General features: G+C 41.7%; 1 protein-coding gene across 3 annotated transcripts in view; it reads right to left on the bottom strand.

Moving 5' to 3' along the window:
• ADCY2 (adenylate cyclase 2) overlaps positions 1-20526 on the bottom strand; it is a 440892-nt gene that overhangs the window by 321253 nt on the left and 99113 nt on the right. For all 3 annotated transcript variants that reach the window (XM_060092712.1, XM_060092713.1, XM_060092714.1), the window contains exon 3: positions 9814-9975. In XM_060092712.1, the coding sequence (XP_059948695.1) occupies positions 9814-9975 (162 nt within the window). The remainder of the gene's footprint in view (positions 1-9813; positions 9976-20526) is intronic.

The raw sequence follows: 20526 nt of genomic DNA, 5'->3' as shown, positions 1-20526 counted from the left end.
ACTCTGCCACAGCTTGGTTTTGATTTTTGTGAAATGATGAACTCCAGAATTTAGCAATTGCTGTTGTGTAAAGCACCCAAGTTTGTGGTGATTTTCTCAGCAGCATTAGGAAACCAATACAGTATCTCAGCTGAGGGGGCGGAAGGAGTGATGCAAAGAGATGGAGATGTATACATGCAGGTGGCCAGGACCACAAAGCTGAGGTGCAGGATGGTCTGACCCAATGTATCACGGTACCATTGGCTGGTCCAAATGAGCAATGCCCAAGGTTGGCTGGGGAACAGGAGTGGGCTTCTCCAGGGAACAAACACTCCAGGGAAAGAGCTCAAGATGTCCAACTGGCAAGTGATCCTAGAAACACCTCCTTCTCACTCGTGACAAGGGGTGAGCCATCTCTTGGGTCTCCAAAAGCTGGTATCTTACTAACCTACAAAAGCACAGGTCCCCAGGTATTGGCTGAACTTCCGAACTTCACTCATCAGTGTAGTGTGGGCTTCTAACATCTCACCAAGATGAATCTCACTGCCTTGAGTCTGCAGAGGACATTCCACAGGATGGTCAACCAGTCCAGACCTGGGCTCTGAGGGTCTTACGTACGTATGATGCAACTTTTGGCCTTACTCAGTTCCATAGGTCATTTGGACTTTGATTATTAACGTATATCCTCAAAGCATTTTCATGTTCCATTTACCTCAGCTTCTATAAAAGTCATTTAGACTTAGCAAAATATATTACCGCCACTGCTTCTGTCTACTGTTTACTGAGGACTAAGGACGAGGCCAGCCTGACAACAGGTTCTTCCTATACACCAGGTCATCTAATCAGCACCAAGGCCAGCAATGTTTTAGGGAGTTTGGTGTTACTGCTGCCATTTTAGAGATGAGAAAACTGAGTAAACTAAAGACTTAGGCCAAGTTTACGCGATGCTGCAGTCTGGTTCTCCAGGAAGCACATATGAAACAGAGCTGGGTGTTTAGTAGGGAGTGCCCTTTGGATCAATGCCCAAGCAGAGGGAAGGACTCGGGACTTGGCAGAGGGAGAAGTTGGGCTGGGATGCAGGTCTGACAACTTCAGACAGACTCACAGAAGCTGTGGTGCTGAAATGGCCAATCAGAATTGTCTTGCATTGGGCCCCCCACCTCGATCAGTCATGGATGTGGGCCGCCCTTGGAAAGGTATGACCTTGGGCTGGCAGCTCTGTGCAGCTGAGGCAGCCTGGAAGGGACTAAGGGTGGAAAGCCAGCTGTTACCAACAGCCTGAACAGCTGGACAATCAGTCTTTCTTTGAGGGGGCTCCGGGTGGTCCACCTTCATGTTCACGATGCACAGCTATAAAGTGGGAGAAACTGAATCCAAGCCCAGATTCCATCTGAGACCAAAGTGCTTGCTGTGTCCACCATCTCATACTCTCTGACATGCCAAGACATTCATGAGCTGCTGAGAAGGACAGCAAACATGATGAACCCAGAGTCTGGCCGGCAGGAACTCACATCTCTCAGGGAAGGCAAATTTGATGTACATCATTCTCAGAGAGGGCACACTGTGATTATTGCTGCAAAAATGGATAGAAAGTACGTCCCCTCCCTTAGCCTGTCCAGGCCATTGCATTCCACAAACAAAATGAGGATGTTGTAGTTCTATCACTATGTAGTTCTTGTTATCAACACTTGATGTTTACTAACTGATGCATTAACTGTGCACCTGGCCCAGTTAAGTCCTTTTCATTTATCATCTCATCTAATCATCTCTACTGTCCTAGGAAGGAGGCATTATTATTATTATTTCCACTTTACAGGTAACTAGGAGCATCCCCAGCTCTGTCTGTCCTTAGAATGTCTCCTAGTGAGTATCTGTACATCCTCCCTCCATTGCACCAATGGAGTTTCATTGGGTTTCTCTCTACTCTTTAAAGAGATACTTTAGAAACAGAGCAAAGTTCTCGCTAAAGTCAAGCTGCAGATATATTACTCTCTCAAGTTCACACAACTTAGCAGATTCATCATTTGACCTGCAAGTACCTAGAAGGAGTCTGTCTCATGTGACTCCCTATAGGGGTTGCTGACTTTCTTATTGTCCACTAAGGGTTTTAAAAAGAATCATTACTAGCACAACATTGTAAAGCAATTATACTCCAATAAAGATGTTAAAAAATATAAAGTGGCCTGTTTGCTTCAAAACATAATTAAAAAATAAAAAAGCATCATGGATGGCTTAATAAATGACTAGAAATCAGTATCTTTCACAAACTATCCTCATAAACATTTGGAAAGGACAGAGCCTCAGATCTTTGTATATACTGTAACAAAAATGCATGGATTGGTGAAAGTACTAGGAAAACCACCTGTCAAGATGTCAGCCAGTGGAACATGCCATTCAGCTGACATTTAATCAATCTGTAATGATGTAAGTCATCTGACATGAATCCATTGCTTTGAATGAACAGAAAGTACAGAATTCAGATGACAGGTTCAAGAAGAGGACAGAGACAGCTGTTGGGTGATCGATGGCATTTTTCATTTTTAGAGAAATCCTTCTTTTCATGCTCCTTTGATCAAATCTCCAAGACAAAACTCATAGTCTGATAGGGCTTCTCTTTTCCTCTGTTCCTTCTATCTCCTACCCAAAACAGGTTCACAAATGTTGGAAAATAAACCTAGGTCTCATTCCCTCATCAGAGTCAAATAGTTAACTACCAACATGAAGCTTCTCTGTCTCAGACACTTTTTTTTATTGAAGTATAGTTGATTTACAATGTTGGGTTAGTTTCAGGTATACAGCAAATTGATTCAGTTTTATGTATATGAATATACATATATCTATTCTTTTTCAGATTATTTTTCATTATAGGATTATTGCAAGATATTGAATATGGTTCCCTATGCTATACAGTAGGTACATTATCAGTTATCAGTTATCTATTTTACATATAGGAGTGTGTTTCTGTTAATCCCAAACTCCTAATGTATCCCTCCCTCTCCTCCTTTCCCCTTTGATAACCATAAGTTTATTTTCCATGTCTGTGGGTCTATTTCTGTTTTGTAAATAAGTTCACTTGTATTGTTTTTTCAGATTCCACATACATGGAGACATCGTATGATATTTGTCTTTCTCTGACTTCATTCAGTATGATAATCTCTGGGTCCTTCCATGTTGCTGCAAATGGTATTATTTCATTCTTTTTTATGGCTGAGTAATATGCCATTATATATACACAACATCTGCTTTACCCATTCATCTGTCGATGGACATTTAGGTTGCTTCCATGTCCTGGCTATTGTAAGTAGTGCTGCTATGAACATTGGGGTGCATGTATCCTTTTGAATTATAGTTTTCTCTGGATATATGCCCAGGAGTGGGACTGCAGGATCATATGGTAGTTCTATTTTTAGTTTTTTAAGGAACCTCCATACTGTTCTCCATAGTGACTGCACCAATTTACATTCCCACTAAGAGTGTAGGAGGGTTCCCTCAAATATTCTTAAAATTGCCAGAGCATTTTTAAATGATTTGGCATCCTGCAGCGAAGTGCTAATTTTCATTTTGTTGTTCACTTGCCCTACCAAACTCTCTCTGATGCCATGATGGTGCGAAGTTCCTGTCATTTAGAAGAGAATGAGGTTTATCTGTCCCGCTGGGGGAAGGGTAAGGAAGGCAAAAGGAGAACTGTGAAGTGCATTTCGATTTGCTTTAGGACACAGTCACATTAGGTACTTCCTGTTTTTAACCTCTTCTCTATGCTTACCCCACTCCTTCCAAACTATAATGTCTTTAGAACAGATAAATGATACCTTGTTCAAATAGGATACAGATCATAATCAATAGCTGGATGCTACACAGAGTGAACAGTGATACAGTCTCTTTTCCCCTCTTTGGAAAATATTAATATCCTGAGCTTCTCTAAAGAAAAAAACGCAGGAACAGAGATCCAAATTCCTAACAATTTGTCTCTTCCACAGCCAGAAACTGGGCAGCTGGTAACGTGCTGTTTCTCCTTTGAGCTTCTCAGATTAGATCCTAAATGCAATTTAATTCCAGACTCCAATATACAGTTCCCGAATTATACTGAAAAAGAATCAGTTATGTAACAAATCTGCGTTACTACGATTGCACACTTGCTATAGATGACAGGCTATATTTTCTATTTTAGGTGCAAATTAAAATTGTTCAAATTGTATCACAACTTAAATATATTAAAGTATCCACTGCATAAAGGAATCCTATAAAATTTTCTGAAATATGAGTAATCCTGTTAGAAAATCAATATGCACTGTTTGGCTTATCTTCTTTAATAAATATGGATTCTCATATAACCTGCTTGTGAAAGAAATCTATATTCAAATTCCTCTCTCTCTCACGGGAAAATAAAACATACAGAAAATGAAAATTCAGACCTTCCTTGCTAGGAATACCAAGGAAATAAACACATTTTAAAAGTAAGTAAATTTCAAATACAAAATGCAAATGTGATATGTGAATAGGAATATTTGGAAATTCCTTGAGGATGGTTCAGTACCCTGCTGACAGTGTAGCTGACCTACAAAGTTTAGCAAATGAAGAACAGACAAGGTGCATATTTAAAATGGAGTAAGTGCTACGCAAACACAGGCTGCAGGATGGACTGGGCTCCTGACTGATGGACCAGATGCCCCAGTCTGGGAGGCAAGACACCTACCCAGATCCCTAACCTTGTCTAATGGCTGCATAACTGCCACCCTCCCTCCCAGGGCCCAAGCAGGAGGCAGGCACCATGGCATGAGGTGGGAAGTTTCATCATGCTTTCCTAGCCTCAGTCTCCCTCTGCCGTGATATAATCATAGGCAAAAAGACTCCTTGCTGCTTTGGTGGAACTTTCCGTCAAATGCATGCTATCCTACTGATACAGGCAAAATTCTTATTTTCTTGTTAACCATAAATTGTTAAGGGCTTTGCTACCTCTGCTAAATTTATGATAGGCAAACAAAGTATCCTTCTTACATAGACAGTGCAAAATTGCTCTTCTTTAAGTTTCCTAATATCAAAATAATTTATTCCCTTGGTTATTAAGGATTCCAGATTCCCTTAATCATCTCAGATTCCAGAAAAACTTTTCTTTGAAATCCAGTTAGGAAACAAAGACAGAAAAGGGTTAGAAGAAAAGGTGCCAAGACTGGTACAAAGGGAATCACACAAAGTAACTGAGAAGAATCTCTTCCTCTTCCACAAATAAAGTCCGTTCACAATGTGTTCACTGTCCTCCTCTTCCAGGCCCATCCTTTACCCCTTCTCTTCTTGTCCTTTTCCTTCCCTCCTGAATAACTGAGTGCCCAGCCCTCAGGTGAGGCAGAGAAGAAGCATCTGAACCAATAGGGGACGGGGGAAGCGAAACTCACCCAAGATGACAAAGCTGGACTGGGTGTGTGGAGTTCCTACACTGGGCAAAATCAAGTACAGAGCCTGAGCTGGGGGAGAGGACACCCTCACATGGACTGGGTGTCAGAGCCCCAGCTGCGGGAGGGGACACCCTCTCGTGGGCTGGGTGTCAGAGACCCAGCTGGGGGAGGGGACACCCTCTCGTGGACTGGATGTCAGAGACCCAGCTGGGGGAACGGGACATGGTGGGGAGGGAAGGAAACTGTCTCAAGTGAGAGGGCAGGGGGACGGGCTGACAGTTGCAACAGGAGACTGGTTACATGCAGGGTTTCATCAAATAAATAAATATATTTAGGACCGTGAGAGCTAAATATTTTTCACTGTTCATCAAGGGAGCCACAATGGAAAGAGAGAAAACTGGCATGAAGCTTATGCTGGAATGGAAATGGAAATATCGGTGTGAAGTCATGCTGTTTAAGATGTAGGCAGATATAAAAATAAATGGAGGACTGACACCCCAATGGCAACGGAAAGGCCTGAAGCCCAGATCTTGCCACTAAATGTCATTCTTCACCCAAAAGAACTAGGGCTCCTTGGAGAGATGGCTGATTTTAGGGTTAGGTCAGCGAGGGCACAAGAGGAACCCAAAATAGCTTGTGCCAGAAATTGAGGAAATGCTCAAAGAATCACAGGGACAAGTCAAAGGTAAGCTTGGAGAGGCACCCGCTGGACAAATCTGAGACCCTATGGACATCAAAATAAACAGTGACAGCAGTGGTTTATAATCTACTGAACATCAGACCATGTAGATACAAACAAGCAAATAAATATATTAAAAGTTTGATGAGAAACAGAATATTTGCATAGTTTCAAAGCACCTCTCCACAAAATATGTACTAATGACAAAGAGGAAAAGAGTAATTTCAAGGTGGAAAAGGCTGGTGGACAGCACCCTGATAGTAATGACCACTGACAATAATGGGACAAAGTAGACGTACACGCCCCTGATAGAACGTGATGAGGACACACCATCCCTTCTGAGATTCCTGCCAAAATGCATAACTTCAATCTATTCATGAGGAAACACTGGACCCCCCACGTTAAAGGGCATCTTAGAAAATAACTGGCCTGCAACCTTCAAAAGCGTTAATAAAAGCCAAAGGAACTGTTCCATCCAGGAGACCAAAGAGACTTAAGAACACAGTGCAATGCATGGGCCCTTGTTCTATAACAGACATTACTGGGAAAGCTGGAGGAACCGGAATGTCAGGAGTTAAACAATGCACATTTCCAGTTTTGATAGCTGCATTATGGTTATGTAGGAGCATGGTATTGTAGGAAGTCCACACCAAAGCAGCTGGAGGCAACGGAGCATCACATCTGGGGGCAACCTATCTTTGAAAGGCTTAGGGGAAAATATTATCCATACTGGACTTGCAATGTACTGGTAAGTTTATAAAAAATGTATTAGGGGCTTCCCTGGTGGCACAGTGTTTGAGAGTCTGCCTGCTAATGCAGGGGACACAGGTTCGAGCCCTGGTCTGGGAGGATCCCACATGCCGCGGAGCAACTGGGCCCGTGAGCCACGACTACTGAGCCTGCACGTCTGGAGCCTGTGCTCCGCAACGGGAGAGGCCGCAACAGTGAGAGGCCCGTGCACCACGATGAAGAGTGGCCCCCGCTTGCCACAACTAGAGAAAGCCCTCACACAGAAACAAAGACCCGGCACAGCCAAAAATAAATAACTTAATTAATAAACTCCTACCCCCAATATCTAAAAAAAAAAAAATGTATTAGGAATTATACTTTGTGTTTAAATGTGCTGGGAGACATCATCCACAATTTTCAGGTATTAAATAAATTTCCTCAAGTAGATGATAGGTCATAGACTGAGAATGAATTCTACCTCAAGACAAATACTGGTGAAATTAATTTCCTGAGCACAAGATGGAACGGGAATAGGGTTTCCTATTAAGTCAATATTTTGGTAAACAGATAAGTTACTACATGCTATCAATGGATTGACAATGTTCAGAAAATAAAAGGAAACAAAAATGATTAGTATGGACCCATGTTAAATAAAATGCACTCTTGCTTTGGGGGTTTAGAAGGCAGGGTGATACTGATTATTGATGGGCAGCTCATTCTTTATATCAGAGCAATATTCTTTATTTCAAATAGTTTTGCTTTAAACAATTGCTCCAGAGCAATATAACTACCTAATCTGTAGCATTCTGTCTTTTATACACTTTTCATAAAAAGAATCCCATAAAATGTTTTCCTCACATCACAAGCCAGTATTATTTTGAGTTTATATTTCCAGCACTGGCCAAAGGTACTTAAAGCTCTTCTAGTTCATTACTTTGATGTTTACCTATGAACCTTCCATTTTAAAGCTGTTGGCAGATTTTGCCTTTCCCAGTTCTTGAAATCCCTGTGAAATTACTTCTGAAGGGATGGAAACTAGACCTTATATTCTTCTGTTCCTTTCAACGTTATTCTTATGGAATAAAGAATGTTTATTCTTTTGCTATTCTAGAATTATCCTATCGTTACCCTATCTCTGCCTGTCCACTGATAAGAAGTATTTTTCTTCGTTGGTTTTGGAAATTGAGCAAATAAAAATTTAAAATTACATTCTTTCCACTTTTTTTTAACCAATACAAGAAAATAACAGTGCTAAAAAAAAAAAAAACCTCAGTATAGTACTTGATATCTAAAATATGCCCTGTTCTTTGTAAATCACTTATTTTTTTTTCCTTTTTTTTTAACCCCATTTGATCTTTACAGGCAGGTATCATAATCCTCATTTCCCAGATTTTTTTTCTATTGCATCTGCACCAGCAGACACTTTCTTTATTCATGAAGGGGCAGAAAAGATAGGTACAAAATGTTCAAGTAACCCACGGTAACCCACGACCAGCAAGATGCCATGGGCAGTGAAATATGTATGAGTGCCCTGTTGCCTGTGTGACCAGGACTTTCCTGTAGTGATTTCCATAGTGTAAATTGTCAGAGCAAGTTATTATTGTTACATAATATTCTTACGTAAATTATTATGTATTCATTCCTATGAAAAACATACCCTTCACCCTGACCTGAATGTGACTACCTACGGTTGAGCTTAATGGCCCCACTAAAGGGAGGGTGGAAGAATGGAACTTATGGGAGAAAGGAGAAATGTCCCATGAATATCCTCATGGGAAGCTGTGAAATGTAGAAAAAGCAAGTAAAAGCTGGGGCAGAACTCGTGTAAAAAGGAACACATCTTCCACCTCATTCCGGGCACAGCTGGATTGTTTCATCTTTTAATAAAACACCCACCTTCTCTCTTTCATTTGATTAGTTACTGACCAGCCACCGTGTGTGTCTCTGGCGATGCAGGTTACTGATGACTACTCTGCTCTGTCACAGGAAAGACATGGTTCCCTCCACTTCCTGGAGGGGATGCTTCTTAGTAACGTCCAAACAAGTCAGCGGGAAACGGGCACCACTGTGCCAGATCAGGAGCTTTATCCTCACTCAGTGCCCACAGAGGACGTTTCACAAGTGCTCAGGCTATGCTTAATGAATGTTTGTTATGAGCACTCAGAGACGAGTATTGAGAAAAGGGGTCCCTAGAACGCTTTCCAACTAAGAGCAATTACTACAGACCCAAGGGTAAGCCTCCATTTCCATCTCAAGGTTCCAAATAAAACATTCTTTCAAGTGAAGTACAGACTGGTTTCTGAGACCCGCAGGGCTCAAGTGACCCACGTCTAAAATCCTTTTCAATGACAGTGGTATTCATAACTACTCCTCTCAGCCCTGCTGTATTCTGCACACTGGCTGCATTTGTTACATTTGATTCCAACCCAGGAAAATAAAGCACACTTTTTACAGGTGAAAAAGAGACTGTTAAGAATAAGTGCAGACCACTGCCCCTCACGTCTATGGATGTAGTAACAGGAAATTAAATGGCTTTTTAAATGCTTTTAACTAATTAAATAGGAAGGCTTCGTTGGAATGCCACTTAGCAGTAAAGCTAAATTTGCTGTTGAAGCATTTTAAAGAACTATTTTTTATGTCCTTGGACTTGCCAGAGGATTAAGAAATAGAGAGCTCTTCTGTCCTCTGTAAAGACGGGGTTTTGGAAATCTCTCAGGGAGAGATGGGGGAGAATTATGAATTTAATTATATAAGTTGTTTCACTCTAACTCTTAAAAATAAGAGTACTAAATTACAATGTATAATAACAGCTTTTAACCATCAATCAGCAAAATGGAACTGCCATTTCCAATTCTCACTGTTGCTAATGGCTAAGTGACTGCTGATGCCACTGCAGAGAGTGGGGAGTGGCTGGCTACCCATTAGCGACACTCAGGGTCAACTTCAGAGAGCAGACCTAGAGCACCTGCCAGGTACCAGCCAACAGTCACACCTTGAGCAGATGTGGTCACCCTGCAGAGGTGGAGGTGCACCTACCTGCCAGACCAGGTGCTCCTTGGCCCCCGGCATTGCAGACAGGCAGACGCTCAGCACGACGGTGTGGGAGGAGGAGGTGAGGACACTGGCGATGATGGCGTCTCTCATGTTGAAGGGCAGCATGGTGTACACCACGAAGATGATGAAGAGGAAGAATGACACCTACAGGTGGGGAAGAAGCACAGGGAGAGTCACAGAGAATGCCTGCTCCCAAATGCTCCCCCTCTCCTTCCCATTAAGGGCCGCACAGATCCCCAGGAACCACAGCTATTCAAGAAATAATATTACGACAAAAAGAGGGCACGTTCAAACAAATCCACTGCGTTACAAAAAAGGACTAACTATTGTGATGGAGGGGGAAAAAAGGTTCTTTTTCAAAATTTGGGGATTTTCAGTTTTGGTATCCAAGCGATTGCAGACATTAGGTGAATCTGAGCACTTCATGGGTATGGATGCAAAGCCGGTCCTAAACTCTCAGAGTTTTGTATCTGTGCTTTAGAATGCACATCTGGATTCTTTAAGTTTTCTGTCAAACTGTTTTGGGAAACTCAGGGAGAATGGATGGCTGCCACCTGCGGGGAGTTGGTAGAAGCAGATGCAACGAGCAGGGGCATGGAATTAACAAAATAAAGCAGCTTAGAGATGATTCCCCTGCAGTGAAAACAGTTTGACAGTTTCCCAAAGGTTAAACATACAATTACTATGTGATCCTAAATATATACTCTAGAGAATTGAAAACAAGTACTCAAACAAATACATGTACACACATGTTCATGACAGCATTATTCACAATATTCAAAAGGTGGAAACAACACAGATGTCCATCCATGGATGAATGGATAAACGGCATGTGGTCCATCCATACAATGGAATACTATTCAACCCTGAAAAGGAAGGGAATACTGATCCAGGCTACCATGTGGGTGAACCTCAAAAACATTATGCTAAGTGAACACAGCTAGGGCAAAAGACCCCATATTATATGATCCCATTAATATGAAATATCCAGGATAAGTAAATTTACGGAGACAGAAAGCAGATTGGTGGTTTTTAGGGCCTGGGGCAAGGAGGAATGGGAAGTAACTGCTCAATAGGGAAAGAGTTTCCTTTGGGGTGATGAGAATGTTCCAGAACTAGATAAAGCTGGATATGGCACACACTGTGAATATACTAAAAACCACTGAATTCTTCCCTCTAAAGTGGCTAATCTATGTTATGTGAATGTCACCTCAATAAAAGAAGTCATTTTGAAACAGGTTAGAGAAAAGTTCAGAATGGAACAGAAAATGGTTCAGTAGGTAATAAAACAGGCCATTGTCATTATAAAGGCAGAACATCAAAAGGGATAATAAGGTGATAAATCAAATGGAGAAAAGACCAGACCAAGGACAGAAAAATAGGAAACGTGGGGATTTGGTAGCTTCATTCACCACACAGCTCTTCACTCAAAAAATAAATGAGGCTAAGGAAAGAGCTTGTCCCACTTTTACAGGGTGACCCATGTTACTTTAAGGAATCCTAAAGCCCAGGATAGCAGGAAGGACACAAGAGACAGGGCACCAGCTGTTCTGCTCGTGTCCGGGTGTAAATTCACGGGAAGGATGAGGACAAAAGGCTCTGCTCGGGATTTAAAGAGAGGGAAGCTTGGGTGGATGCCAGGCTCATTTCCCCTCCTGCATAGTCACAGGAATCTGTACCACATATTACCATCAAAAAGTAACGGTGCAGATTCTCTTAAGCAGGTTGTCTCAGCCTCAGCACTATTGACCTCTGAGGCTGGATAATTCTTTGTGGTGGATGCTGTCTGTGCACTGCAGGATGGGTGGCAGCATTCCTGGCCTCCACCCACTGGATGCCAACAGTATCCCCCCTTCAAAGCTGTGACAATTGAAAATGTCTCCAGCCATTGTCAAATGTCTTCCAGGGAGTAATACCAACTCTGGTAGAGAACCACTAAGCTATAGAAAACGTCTCTTTTAAGAATGAGAAAAACAATTGTTACATAGTCACAGCTCACTGAGAAAATTAAATTTACTTTGGAATCCCTAATATCCAGCAAATTTACAGGAAACACTTTCAATTATTATTTCTACATGTAGAATTCATGCCAAACCCTTATATCCTGCAAAGGCATTAAACGAATATTTTCAGGTATCAGAACTGACAATCAATTACAAAAGAAAACCTCTTTGCCAACTACATGTTTTTCTTCTAATGCAAAATCCTTTAGTATTTCTTTGAAATTAACAAAACTTTTGGACAGCTTTAAAACGCTAACATGATTTCAATTAATACACGCTCTGCAAACATTCTGAGCTTTGAAATGGAAGCATGTGGAAAGCTTATCTGCAGTAACCAAATGGAGAATAGAGGCGGCAGGTTTTCCGAATACCGTTATTCACTTTTGGATGACAAAAGGAAATTGTTAAAGGTCAGATAAGCAAGTCATATTCAATCAAGTTTTGGATTTTAGTGGTAGCGTCACAGAAGCAACATTTCAGGAGCTCAGCGAGTGGTGCCTGGGCTGCATTCCGCAGGCTGGATGGAAAGAGAATCTAGTGCAGTTTCAAGGCCCAGTGGGGGACAGTCTGCACTTTTTATTACTCCCAGAGGGCTCTATTTTTTTTTAGCCTGCTTTCCAAAGCAACTTCAAATAGGGCCATATGTAAAACCAAAATGGATTTGCCATATCTAAAAGAATGTGTGAGTAAAATGGTCCAAAACATTAAACACAGGCACTTGGGTTCCATGTTAACATGGGGACATTTCCGCCACTGGATTCCCCTTGGATGTGTCTCTGTCCAGAGCCTGAAGAGACAGGAGGATTGATTTGGTTCTGGACGCTGCACGGAAACCCAGATGAGCATGGGATCAGAAGTGGCGGCCCTCATCCCAATAGGACGGTTTCAAATGTTTCTCTTAATTCTGGCCCAGCATCGGCCTTTTTCAAGACATGCATATCTTCTCTTTGAAGGTCTACTTGACCTTCAAGTTCCACAAGTTTCAAACCGACTAAGAGATTCTCCTTTATGTTCTTAAACTTATTCCTCTCGCCCGATAACTCAATTCTGCTCATGATGCCTCACTCTCTCCAAACAACCCAGGCGTAAACATTTGAGAATCACTTCTTCTGACAATTCTTCACATACACACTCAAAAAAAAAAAAAAAAAGAAGTCTTCTGCTTTCAGAACTCCAGGCTCCGGCATCTGACTGCTCCTTTCTGCTTTCACAGCCACTAGGTGGGCTCAGTACCTTTCCATTTGGTAAGAAATATGCTTCCACTCTTTCTCTCCCTCCTCCCCCGTAACAAGGACATTGGAGTGAGCATCCTTCCTCACTTTGGCCCATTCCACCCCATCCTCCATGCTCCTGGCAATCATCAGGACACTTTACTAAACATTTCTAGCTTTTCTCCTTCTGGGTGCATGGTACAAATGCATTGAGCATTTCTTTTAAGTTAGGTGAGACCGGTGACTTGCTCTGACAAATGGAGCATAAGCAGAAGTGATATGTGTCCTTTCTGGGTGGAAACTTTAAAAGCTAGTGCACAACTTGCCAAGTCCCCTCCCTCCCTGGCAATCATGGAATCGCTGATGGAGCTTCTCCCAGCCTTGGTTTCAAGGGAGGGGCAGAGCTCCTTGGCTGACCCACATGGACCTGTGAGCATATGAATGAGCCTTAACCCTTTGTGATGGTAAAATCTGGGTCCGTAAGCACAGCTTGGATGGTCCTGGTTGATACCAAGCTCATACAAACACACACACATGCACACACCTGGGAGGTTTAATTGATGGGTTAAAGAGGATGCTTTTATATGCATTCCTCTGCAATGTGCTTTTATCACTGAACTATATATACACCACAGCCATCTTTCCAAGTCTATAGATGTGAAGGTATTATTTACTTTTTACCAGCTGCAAAATATCCCATAGAAATGGATGCACCACACGACTCCAGAATTTCCTCACTGACGATCACTGTGGCATGATAGGAACCCCTTATCCAACTGATACAATAATACTCTCACTGATCTCCTTTTCTCCAGCAGTCTCCTTTCTTTAATCCAGCCAACATGCAACTGCTGGATTTGTGATCTTGAGTGCAAAGGTCTAGTTAGTTTTTCCTTAGATGAATACTTCCTCTGGCTTAGCCCTGTGCTCTGAACACTTCTCTCCAAGGCTTCTTGTGATCACAGAGTAAAGCAGAAACCACATGGCCTGGAGGTCCAGACTATCCCCAAACTGACCTTTCCATCCTCACCCCCACTCTGCTCTGGAAGCAGCCTGTATTCCAGCCAACCCTGGCCATCCCCATGTTGTAGGCGTGGGGTGCTCACCTCTAGGTCTGCCATTGCTCATTCTCAGAATGTCCTCCCTTCTCTTCTTGGCCTGTTGAAATCTTACCTCTTTCTAGACCCAGTTCATATACACATTCTTATCATTTCTCCAGCACTCTCCAGCTGCTCCCCATCTCACTCAGAGTCAACTCTCAAGACCGGGCGACATCCCACCAGTCCTAGGACGTGGTCTCCTGTGGCCACACTGCCCTCCACTCTGCCAGCTCCCTCCTTCCCTTGCCGTGATCAAGTATCTTTGGCATCCTGGCTGTTTGTGGGGCCTGCCAGGGGTGCTCCTGCCCAGGTGCTCATCCCTGTGGTGCCCCTATCAGGCTCCCTCTTTCCACTCAGGTCTCTGATCAAGTATTACTTTACCTACCAGACTTAATGGACTGCCCTGTACAAAACAGCAAACCTCCCTTCCACACTCGAGTCCTCGTCACCTGCTTTACCTTATTCATAGCATTTATTTATTGTTCTGAGTTTGTTAATCTTCTCCCTCTGTACAGTGGAGCTGAAATGACATTGTAAGGGCAGGAACTTGTTTCACTCATAGCCAAGACCCCAACGCCAAGGCCCACAATGGTTAACACATGCTAGGTGCTCCACAAATATTTGCTGTCTGCACAAAAAACTCTATTATACATCCCAATATGACCTAAACTACATCCATGTTATTAGCATCTTCTCACTAAATGCATCTCTAAAAATATCTCACCATCTTCCTTGATCCAATCGGCCTCACCATTAACTACAGCCATATTAAATTCTGAATGATTATTTCTCTACTGATCAAAAAAACTTAAATGAATAGACATCTGTCTGATGTATATGACAGGCGACAACAGACACTGCATCGAATAGGAAATGGCCCCTGTTCTCAGGGCATCTCCTAGTTTACCCTCCAGGAGTCCTTGAGCCCTAGGAAAAAATACGTATCTTATTGTTTCAGCATACAATTAAAAATGCGAGGTTTTAGTATAAACTGCCCAAGGAAAAGATAGAATTTTTGAATATATTGATCTAATTGAGCATTTTGGAAAGTAAGTTCTAAATTCAAAATAAAAATTTCCTCTTTGGGGCTTCCCTGGTGGCGCAGTGGTTGAGAGTCCACCTGCCGATGCAGGGGACATGGGTTCGTGCCCCGGTCCGGGAAGATCCCACGTGCCACGGAGCGGCTGGGCCCATGAGCCATGGCCACTGAGCCTGCGTGTCCAGAGCCTGTGCTCTGCAACAGGAGAGGTCTCAACAGTGAGAGGCCTGCAGACCGCAAAAAAAAAAAAAAAAAAAAAAAAAAAAAAAATTTCCTCTTTGAATGTTATTTCCACCCCAAAGGATTGCTGATTTTGAGAACATTTATATAATTTACTAATCAGGGACATCTTTAAAACTTTCTGGAAACATAACTAAAGCTAGTAAGCCAGAAATGTGCTTTCACTTTTAAAAAAACAAAACACGCAAGCTATATTTACCTTTTCATGTAGATTAGTATTTTATTACCTTGTTTCTTGATCATACTTTACATAAAGATTACTTTGAGTCACTCTTACATTTTTTTAGTGCAAATATCACAACTGTGTAAAACAGCACTTTCTTTAATTGGGGAATCCTGTCATACCAATTTTTAGTGCTAAAGCATCCATATGTGTTAAGGCTTATTTGAGTGTCTCTTTATGATCACCCTGCTTTTCAAATTTAACTTTCTCCCCTTTCCCCTCTTTCTCCAGGTCTTCCCAGTGGAAAGGGTGTTTCTAGATCTATCTATACGTATGTGTACACATACATACATATATGTACATGCATACGTACACATATGTAATTGTTGTGTGTGTACCTGTGCAGACTGGTGAATCGACATATCGCACCTCACTGAATTCTCTCAGACTCCAGGTCTCGTGTCTGATGTTCAGTTAAGAAGCCACCTCTCCTCAGCCGAGAGACAGAGGCTTACCCACAAGGCCAACCAAGGGAAAGGAGACAGACAGACACACACACACACACACACATACATATATATGTATATATATAATGGAATATTATTCAGCTATGAGAAAGAAGAATATCTTGCCCTTTTTAACAACATGGATGGACCTTGAAGGCATTATGCTAAGAGAGATAAATAACAGTGAGAAAGACACTGATGATTCGTTTATATATATGGTATCACTTATATGTGAAATCTAAAAAATTCAACTTGTAGAGACAGAGTACAATGGAGGTTACCAGGGGCTGGGGGTGGAGAAATGGGGAGATGTTTGTCAAAGGGCACACGCTTGCAGTTATAGGGTGAGTAAGTCCTGGGGATCTAAAGCACAGCATTGCATTTACAGTCAACAACACTATTATATACATCAAAGTTGCTAAGAAACTAGATCTTAAAGTTCTCACCACAAAAAAGGAATGACAATTATGGGACATGATGGAGATATTAGCTAACACTCTGGTGGTCATCAAAGTGATCTTTTAAAATGTTAAAACTGACCATGTCACTCCTCCCCTGTTTATATCCCACCACTGACTTTCTACATACTAAGAAAAAGTTCGGGCTTCCCTGGTGGCGCAGTGGTTGAGAGTCCACCTGCCAATGCAGGGGACACGGGTTCATGGCCCGGTCCGGGAAGATCCCACATGCTGCAGAGTGGCTGGGCCTGTGAGCCATGGCCGCTGAGCCTGCGCATCCGGAGCCTGTGCTCCACAACGGGAGAGGCCACAACAGTGAGAGGCCCGCATGTCGCAAAATAAATAAATAAATAAAAATTAAAAAAAAAAAAAAAGAAAAAGTTCAAAGTCCTCGGCATGCCAATATGGGTTCCTCATGATCTGGCCTGTCTGATGTCTCTAATCTCATGTCTCACCAACTCTCATCACCCCACGTTCATACTCCCTCCATACTGGCCTTATTCATGTTCCTCCAACAACCTCTGGGCCTTTGCACTTTCTGTTCTTCTGCCTCAAATATTCTTCCTTGGATCTTCCCTTGACTGGCTTCTGTCATCCAGGACAGAAGCTCAAATATCACCTCCCAGAGAGAATCCCACTAACTCTCTATGTAAAATATCACCCCCATTCATCCTCTAGCTAATCACCCTGCTGAATGTCTTCCTATCATTATTGGAATCTGAATGCTTATTTTTATATTTTTCTCATTTTTATTTTCTGTCTTTAGCCATACAAATGTAGGCTCCATGGGGACAAGGACCCTGTACAGACCTGAGAATAGTACCTGACACATAAAGATCTCAACACATACGTGCTGAAGGAAAGGGATGAAACATTTCAGGTGTAACTGCACACACAAGTTCCGAGCAGGGAAGCAGAGGGAGCTGATTGATTAGAGGCTTGTGCTCCATGGTGTGTAGCTCAGGGGTGCGAGCCTGGCTCTGCAGACCTGCATTCATTCCCACGAGTCCAGGCAGCATGATGGATGACACTTATTTTTATCCCAGCTCATCTTAACCTCTCATCAGTAACAAGGATATAACTAAGAGCAGTAGAGCGTCACAGCTACACGTTCTTCACTGAAAGACCCTAGTAACGAAAACTAAGCCAGGTCCTAGTGTCCACAGTGTGTTCTGTGCCTCTGCTAACCTGTGAGTGTCTGATGACTTCTGCCTGGGTGTATGTGCAGTCTTCCCACCTCTCCCCAGTTCATGGCTGGTCTTGGCTGATGGTCCTTCAGGGTATGGGAGGTACAAGCTTCCTCAGCACATCCATTATGCTCCATACCAGTAACAACCCTGAATTGTCTCTTGCTCTGTGGAGCTCAGATCCTTGTTACACCAACTGTGGGCCTTCCACCCGATCTCAGCCTCACCTGGGAGCTTGTCAGATATGTGTGCTCTTGGGCTCCACCCAAAGTTTACTGAATCCAACTTTGTATTCTTACCCTGTTCCCAGGTGGTTGCCCGGGACCCACACGGATCTGATGGGCTCTGGGTGGGTTCAGTGGTCAGTGTTAGTTTCGCTTGTGTGGCAAAGACTGCAGAGAGTTTCCAATATGCCAACCAGATGGATGCACAGGACAAAGGAGATGTGTTCACCTCTGCCACACTGCTCTAATCAAAGTCTGGCCCAAAGCAGACACTGAGTTAATCAACGAATCAGTGAACTATGAGTAATTATTCATCTTTGACTTTGTTATTAGATCTTTTTTCCTCTCTTTTTAAAAAAAATTTTGGATTATAGTTGATTTAAAATATTGTGTTAGTTTCAGGTGTACAACAAAGTGAATCAGTTATACATATATCCACTCTTTTTTAGAGTCTTTTCCCATATAGCCCATTACAGAGTATTGAGTAGATTTTCCTGTGCTATGCAGCATGTCCTTATTAGTCACCTATTATATATATAATAGAGTGTATATGTCAATCCCAATTGCCATTTATCCCTCCCCCCCAGCCATTAACCATAAGATTGTTTTCTACATCTGTAACTCTATTTCTATTTTGTGAATAAGTTCATTTGTACCATTTTTTTAGATTCCACATAAGCGATATGACATGACACTGCACATAGAGTATTCTAAAGATGCTACCAGAAAACTACTAGAGCTTATCAGTTAATTTGGTAAAGTTGCAGGATATGAAATTAATACACAGAAACATCTTGCATTCCTATACACTTACAATGAAAGATCAGAAAGAGAAGTTAAGGAAACAATCTCATTTATGATCGCATCAAAAAGAATAAAATACCTAGGAATAAACCTACCTAAGGAGGCAAAAGACTTGTACTTAGAAAACTATAAGATACTGATGAAAGAAATCGTTATTAGATCTTATTTCTTGAAGTCTCCAGGCCAATTTGATTTTAAAATAGAGACCAATCTAAATAATTATTTCTTTCCAGCTTCATTTCTACTAAATAAGCAAAAGGGACCAGACCAACAGTTACTAATGACATGTGATGTCTGGGTCATTCGACACACCTTCCTCCATGTTGTCACTGCTCCAACCTGTTGTTTCCATTTTCCTGATGGGAGCACTCGTTTCAGAGGAAGGAAATGAATTGTCCATTTGAGTCATCAAATAGTATCTCTCATTCGACTCTGAATAGTTAAGTAGAACTCCATCTTTCTTACTATGAAAGATATACTTAGAAATTCTTGGAAATTAACTCTATATTATACAAAAACATCTTTAATGACCATAATTCAGGATAAAATGCAGGGACACCTTGAAGACTCTGATAGAAAATATTCTATTTTTCTTCTGCAGATATTTTTGGACAAGAATATTTTCTGAATATCGACTCTATTTTTACAGAATATGAAAACATATATTTAAATGTTATATTATTAAGGGAAAGAATACATATTATGTTCTTTGATGGAAAGTCTGGGCTCCAAAAGAGTAATGATGAAATCATGAATCACTGGGTAGTTTTCATTCTTCTCCTGAAAATGTTTTTCAGAGTTAAGGGAGATTGATGTTGGAATCATAGGTAAAACAATAACTTTCACTGTGCCTTTTTTTAATTTAAAATAGGTGGGAGGTATATCATAAATTTTAAAAAGCTTGAAAAAAAGAGAATAGTAGGAGGTAAAAAAAAAATAAAAAAACTAATATCTTAGCACAAAGGCAACATGCTGTCTTCGCCAGTGAATTTGGACAGTTCTGTCTGTCCAAACCCTCAGCCCTTACTTTGAGACGGTGATGACTAATTCAGTTTCCTGATTTCTTTTCCACGGTCCCTTCTCTTCCTCCTGTTTCCTTGTTTGGGCCTGGGTATCCAACTACTTATATGTTTCATATTCCTTTCTTCATCTTTCATGCATTCATTTATTCACCAGTATTTAACTCTACAATATATGGAGCATTTTGTTACCTATCATGGATAATACAGGGTCCCTGTTCATAAGACACTTGAAATTCCTTGGAGTGAAGGCCAATTCCCAAACTTGTCCATTTGTTTCCTGTACCTTCTTTCCCCCCTCATACTCACATAAAGATGGCAGGGTCAGTCTGCAAGTCTGACTTTCTTAGAGTTAAAAATATGTAAACTTTCCACCAGTAATTAGCAAACTACTTTGTCTGAATATGAACTACTGTCCTCATTGTTAAAGCATGTAACCTGTGTTCCTTGGGTCTGGAAAAGTAATATAGTGTTCCCACATTATCCTCCTGTTTCCCAGAGTATCTCTCCGGTTTTTAAAGATTTTTTTTGGATGGTGGTCACTTGGTCAAGATAAAAAAGAGAGCACAAGGCATTCTTGAACTTTGCTCAGTTAGGCACAGTTTCCTAATGTAGAAGATGTGGTCACAGTTCTTTCTACTCACCTTGCCCTTGCCACGGAGATCAGGAGATGCAGTATTCATCTCTATGGCATCGACTTTGGACTTGGTCATGAAACTTACTTTCAGTAATGGGATATGG

The sequence above is a fragment of the Mesoplodon densirostris genome, chromosome 3 (assembly GCF_025265405.1).
Source record: "Mesoplodon densirostris isolate mMesDen1 chromosome 3, mMesDen1 primary haplotype, whole genome shotgun sequence".
NCBI classification, from domain to species: Eukaryota; Metazoa; Chordata; class Mammalia; order Artiodactyla; family Ziphiidae; genus Mesoplodon; species Mesoplodon densirostris.
The sequence above is the reverse complement of the archived record's forward strand: the minus strand, read 5'-3'. Positions and strand labels throughout refer to the sequence as shown.